The following is a 6,234-nucleotide window of genomic DNA, read 5'->3' as shown; positions in this document are numbered from 1 at the left end:
GTAAAATCCAGGATGGCGTCATTGGGAAGTTTGACAATAGCATCATCGGTGTAACAAAGACACCAGAGGCCTTTCTCATCGGACAAAGCGTGACAAAGCAACGTGACTTTTATAATAACCTCCTAGAATAAACCTTATGTTTTTCCAAATGCATTATTATTCAAATTCAATCAGACTTTTGCATGAGAGTGACTTTTGTAAATATAATCTACTAAAATGTGGTCCCTGCAGATGGAAGTTACTGCTAACTTTTTATTTTTACGTCAGTAAGTTTAAAAAACATATTTGTGGCGTAAACAAGCCTCAGTCTGTGGAAGTAAAGCAACTATTCTCTTGTCTTTGTGCTTTTTTTCCATGGAAAGAAAGATGCTCCTCCAGCAGCCTTCACATCCGGGTCAGTCATGGATGGAGCTGACTGTTGCCTTTAGGTTACCCTCGTACATCGGCACCACCATCATAACGACATGTATCACAATTATTCACACCGTAAATGTTGCGATATGCAGAAGGCACAAGATTTACGTGATAACATTAGTCTCATAGTGAAGAAAATTGTTTAACATTACTTCACTTTTCAATGCTGAAGCTGTAACCCTCCACTCTCGGGCGAGCAATTAAACGCATCACAAGTTGAGACCAATGAAGGCAACACGGAGTGATGATCCAGCTGCCTCACCGAGGACATGGGCTCAAGTGACGGTCAACACTGAAACACCACCTCGGGGGTGGGGGGCCCTCAAAGTACGCTGGAACTTTCCTCCCCCGCCTCAATGTGAGCCATGTCCAAGAGCCTGAAGAGGAAGAAGAACCACTGGAGCGACAAAGTCCATGAGAGCGTTCTTGGCCGGAGCGCGGAGGGGGAGCTGCTGACTCCGGAGCTGAGGGGCGGCGCGGAGCATGGACAGTTCCCGCTTGTGGGCGAGCTTCCCCCCGGTGGCGCTCCATGCCTCAGCGGCAGCTTCCTCCTGCAGGGCGAGCTACTGCTGGAAGTGAACGACACCCCGGTGGCAGGACTCACCAGCCGGGACGTGCAGGCGGTGGTGAAGCACAGCAAGGAGCCGGTGAGACTCAAGTGTGTCAAACAAGGTGAGCGGATAAGTTCATCGTCTTTCGTATTAGCTTTCTCGTCAAGAGTGGGACTCCGGTAGCACAGAATAAAGCCAAAGCATTCTTCACTAACAGTTTTGTTTGTTATCAATTTGTCTTTGGTGTGTTTTTGCGGCGAAATGACGCTTTTGGACGTGTTTTTATCATGCTAGCGGTTGATGCTAGCGAGGGGTGTGTTAGATTTGAGTCAGTCAGAAAATAAACAACCCTAAAAAGTAGTTAACCATCTCTGCATGGTATGCACAAAGTATGTAACATTCACATTTAGGGGACTTCTGGAAGGATGCTACACTTACTGCACCTTATTAGGTACAGCAGCACACTCTAATCTACGGTAACCGATAGGTGCAAACACGAAGTCCAAACCCTCCAAACAGAAATGATCCAAAACAACACAAAAATACCACACACAAACACAAATACATTGGTGAAATGTGACAAACGAAAACCACTACAATCACATCAATGCTGCAAGTTTAAAAAAATGCCCCAAACACAACAGCAACCCCATAAACAACTGCATGAGAGAAATGCTGCAAGTTCGTAGAACCAAACGGAAATTTTCCAGAAAAAGCTGTATTTAGAAGGTGGTAAACAGGATTTCCATGTCTTATATGTCTTACTTTCTCTTATTATGTCCACTATATTGGGTAATAGGAGGGTAAATGTGATTATAGGGGTGTTATTCCATGTCTAGAGGGCTCTAATCATGTTAAAAACTGTATTTAGAAGGTTGCAAACAGGTTTTCTATGTCTTATATGTCTTATTTTCTCTTATTATGTCTACTATATTGGGTAACAGAAGTGTAAAGGTGACGATAGGGGTGTTATTTCATGTCCAGAGGGCTCTAATCATGTTAAAAACTGCATTTAGAAGGTGGTACACAGGATTTCTATGTTGTATGTCTTCTTTTCTCTTATTATGTCTACTATATTGGGTAATAGGAGTGTAAAGGTGACGATAGGGGTGTTATTTCATGTCTGTAAGTAATAGCACTTGGATTTATCACGGAGGGGGTTACTGCATGTATGTTTGTGATTGTGGTGGCACTTTACATCCTACTGAGGGACATTTCCAATATTTTCTTCACCTAATTGAGCTAGACAGCTCTCAGCATTGTGCAGCATCAGGAATAAATAAATACAGTGTGGGTGTTTGTTTGCCAACTCCCAGAGCACTCGTCTTGATGCTCGCACACAAAAATCCATGTGAACGTGCACCACAAACGCCAAAAGTCCATGCAAAGACATTTGAATGTTGTCCTAAGGGATCCCTTGTATGCACCTTTTATCATCTCTTACTTCTCTGCTTGTTTGTGGGGGGGAAACAAATTCTGCAAAAACTGAAAGAGGTTTAGTGTCATCTCCACGGGGGTTCATGTAAAAGTGCAGCCAAGTCTATGAGAAACTAACATCAATTATTTACTATTTACACTTCAGTGATTGCTTTTTTTTTTTTACTGGGCTTTTTTTAATTCAATCAAAACACATGGATTCCCTTTGAGTTAATAATATCTGTAACATCTGTCTATGTGATAAGTAGGCCAAAGAAAAATAAACTTTTGGAACTAATATGGAGTAAATATTTCTTATGATTTATAGTTTTGGTATTAAAAAATATATATACAAATATATATATATATATATATATATATATATATATAAATGGGGATTAAAATTTGTTGCGTAAATATATGTTTTTTCTTCAACATATTATTTTTAATTTGCTACAGTTTGGATTAAAAAAAATTGTAAGCATGAGCATTGTCACCATAATCTCCATACTTGGAAAAATGGCTCCAAAAATGGCTAAAGTGTATATGTACAGCTTAGTATGTAAAAACCGGAGACAGGAAGTTGCTAGCAAACCAGCTAAACGTCCTTGGTGGAGGTAATAAAGAGCCTAGCAGGTGACAGGCTTTGTGGGAACAGTTTGAGGAAAGCCGCAGCACATAGTGAGGCCCATAAGGGCATGCTTGGATGGTTTTGGTGTGGAAGAGCCTTGACCTCATCCCCAGGATTAGGGTTAGTAGGATTGTGTCCAACAGGAAATTCCCTAAAGCAAGATGGAAGACCTGTTTGCTTCAAAGGAGACTGTCATAGAATGGTTGACGTCACTGGAGATTCCCATTCCCGACTGAATTCTGGGGAGGCGCTAAAGTCGCCTGGAAGAACGACATTCCTCAGAAGTTCTGTGGAAATTGTTCTGGTAGTTCTCCAACGGGTCAAAGAGAACTTTTTGTGACCTTCTTCATTATCAACGCTCTAGAAACTTGCACAGAGAAACTGAAAATAGACTGAAGACCCTTTTTACAGTTTCATGGTGATGCATTAAAGATGAGCAGGAGACATCTTTGCTTGAAAGTTCCCTTTTTCTCCATGGCACGAGACGTCGGACTGGGTCAGATGGTATGGATAAGGCAAAGCACGATACCATCGCAATCTCTAGGGTCAAGGATTTAAGGTTTATTTTGTGGGACATGGATGGATGGATGGATGGATGGATGGATGGATGGACGGATGGACCAAGTGTTGCTGGGATGAACGAGAATGGAGATGGTGGCTTCTTCCTTGGCCCATGTGACACCCCCTCTACAAAGTTTAGTGGCGATCTGATGCACCGTTTTTTTTCTACAAAACCAAATAAGGGGCCAACAAACCGCGATCATGATCAAGGTGCTGCACGAGTGCTGCTGTCACTTGGGGAACTGCGGTTCAATGTTGTGTGAGATAAATTCCAACATGTGCGGCAGCAAGATGATGTCCTCACATGGGTTGCGTTGCGCGCTCGCTATCATGCCTACTTGTCAACAAAATATGGGAAGTTTCCCAGGAAAGTAAGGGAGGCTCAAGAAAGAAGGTGTTTTTATCATGGAAGTTGAAAATACGAAAAAGAAAGAACAGTAAAATACAGGAAAGCTTGAGGGTTGACAGGTATGCTATCATATTGGGGGTGCACGATATCTATTGGGCTGATAATTGTTGGGTTGGGCCGATATAAGGGAATTATGATGTCATACCGATACATCCGATAACGTTAAGAATACTGTAGCTCAGATAATTACAAAAAAATGCTCCAATGAAGCGAGATTTCCCGTACTGTGGGGGTGAGCAAATGAAGCACTCCTTTTTCCTCCTGCCTGTGACGTTAACGGCCTGTCATAGCTTCCCCTGAGCTCACTTGTAAACATTCACTGTCAGAGGAAGGCCGTTGTACCAAGTGCTCAGTGATGAGGGGGAAAAAAAAAACACTGAGCACACAAAAAAACTTCTCAACTACTTGAAACACCACCGTTTGAAAAGTGCAAAGGGTTTGCCAGAGACCCCCGTGGCATCACACCGGCTGCTCGGATCGCGTGCCCGAATACAGTGCACCTTACTGGGCCACAGCAGGTGGGTCCTCCCCCTCTATACTCTGGTTCTTCTGATAGTAGTGATGTCATCATATTTCATTAGGACACATCAACAAATCCTCATTTGTTCCAGTCCTTCTTACCTCAACGTGTGCACAAACTCCACTTAAAGGTAAGTTTAAAAAGTTGATATCCAAAAGTTATTAATATCGTATCGGTCTTGAGAAGCAGACAGTAATCGGTATCGCTTTGGAAAAAAAAGATATTGTGCATCTCTGTATGTCATCATACGATATCAAAATGGCCATGTTGCCCAGTTTCCCAAGGGAGGGGCTCATGCTCTGCTTCCCAAAGTCGCAGAACATGTTGGAATTCACGTTTTCCTTCAATGAAAGGCAGCTCCCCCAGTGCCGGCAGCACTCGTGCAGCCTCAGACACAGTTGCTACTCACTGGTGTTGCCAGCTTGGACAACAATGGCAGTGTGATGTCCGTTTGTAGTATGTGCCGTGCAGCTGCGTTTGTTTTGAGCTGTGGTTCGCCATCCACGATGAGGCATGCGCTAATTAGGCCAAGGTCACGGGAGGGCGTGCACTGTGCTCCTGAAGCAACGTCCTTCAAGAGGTGGCGAGTGTGGTGCAACTTCTTCCAACAATTAGCTGTATCAGTATCCCTTCTGGTAACTCCTTTGACACCTCCTCTTTGTTTTCGTTTTGGTGGCCGAATGTTCCCCACTTGGATCAAACCCTGGACAGACCTTTTTAGTCCCTCACAGGATGAACTCCAGCGCTCTGTTTTTACAGCATGAAAGCATCCATTATTATTCTAATGAGGTATGGCTCTGTGGCTAAGCTTCTTTCCCATCTTTTTCACCTCCTAAATCTGCTCCCTGGAGGGCCTACCTTCTCGGCGCCAGCCTGCATCATCCGAGCCAAGCATCCTGCTGAGCGGAATCTGATGGCGTTGAAGCTGTCGCTGGTCGTCGGTCCCAGGATGGTGTCGCTTTGCCAGCGTTGCCGACACGCTCATACAGTATGGATGATAGGGAAGCTGGCCCAACTGTGTGCATACAAAAGCGCAGCAGATTTGATTCTCTGCATGAGTGCATTAGTAATGATTGCAACTCCACTGAAGATTAATCTTGTTTGTTGACAGTTTCAACAGCTTTTTACCATTTTAATAGCTTCCAGAGGTGCCCTGGTCAAAGGAACATACAATGGGGCAGTCAATCTTCCCAATTCATAATTTGATGTTTCTAAAAATGGCTTAACTTTCCAGTGAATGCCTTCTGAGTCTTCTAAACGCCTTGTGGTCCGGTCCAGTCCAGCTTGGAAGGGTGTATCCTCAAGGAGGTGGGACGACGTACAGCACATAAATAGCGTGACAGCAGTAAACAAAGGATAACAAGGACAGCAATGGACTTTATTCCAGTCTGGAAGTCACCATGTTCTAACCAATCAATACTCTGGGTCTAGCCCAGCCCATTTAGGTACCCTACAACTGTGGTTGTAGCCCACAGAAGGGTGCCGAAAACTGTTTTTGGATGACCAATTTTGAATTAACTGAAGTAGAGATATAACACTTACCGGTATTAATGATTAACCACGGTAAACCTCCCAACAGTTAGTATTATCGTTTCAAATGATCGTAAAACTGTGATTGATAACCATACTTTGATAAACTCATGCACCAGTGACTATTACCGTTTCAAATTAAAATGATCGTAAAACTGTGATTGATAACCATAACCATACTAAACTGCTCATTTCCTGGAGA

The 6,234-nt window shown here is 43.4% G+C and overlaps 1 protein-coding gene across 13 annotated transcripts in view; it reads left to right on the top strand.

The window, feature by feature from the left end:
* The first annotated feature begins 621 nt into the window (after positions 1 to 621).
* The window catches only part of magi2a (membrane associated guanylate kinase, WW and PDZ domain containing 2a), a 179,735-nt gene continuing 174,122 nt past the window's right edge, over positions 622 to 6,234 (top strand). For 5 of the 13 annotated variants that reach the window (XM_054752777.1, XM_054752775.1, XM_054752776.1 and 2 more), the window contains exon 1: positions 623 to 1,086. In XM_054752777.1, the coding sequence (XP_054608752.1) occupies positions 780 to 1,086 (307 nt within the window). In that variant the 5' untranslated portion in view covers positions 623 to 779. Of the gene's footprint in view, positions 1,087 to 6,234 lie in introns of all 13 variants that reach the window. The other 8 variants (XM_054752792.1, XM_054752782.1, XM_054752780.1 and 5 more) reach the window with 3 other exon arrangements.

Source organism: Dunckerocampus dactyliophorus, chromosome 15, assembly GCF_027744805.1.
Source record: "Dunckerocampus dactyliophorus isolate RoL2022-P2 chromosome 15, RoL_Ddac_1.1, whole genome shotgun sequence".
Taxonomy (NCBI): domain Eukaryota; kingdom Metazoa; phylum Chordata; class Actinopteri; order Syngnathiformes; family Syngnathidae; genus Dunckerocampus; species Dunckerocampus dactyliophorus.
Note: the sequence above shows the minus strand (reverse complement) of the source record. Positions and strands in the feature narration are given on the sequence as shown.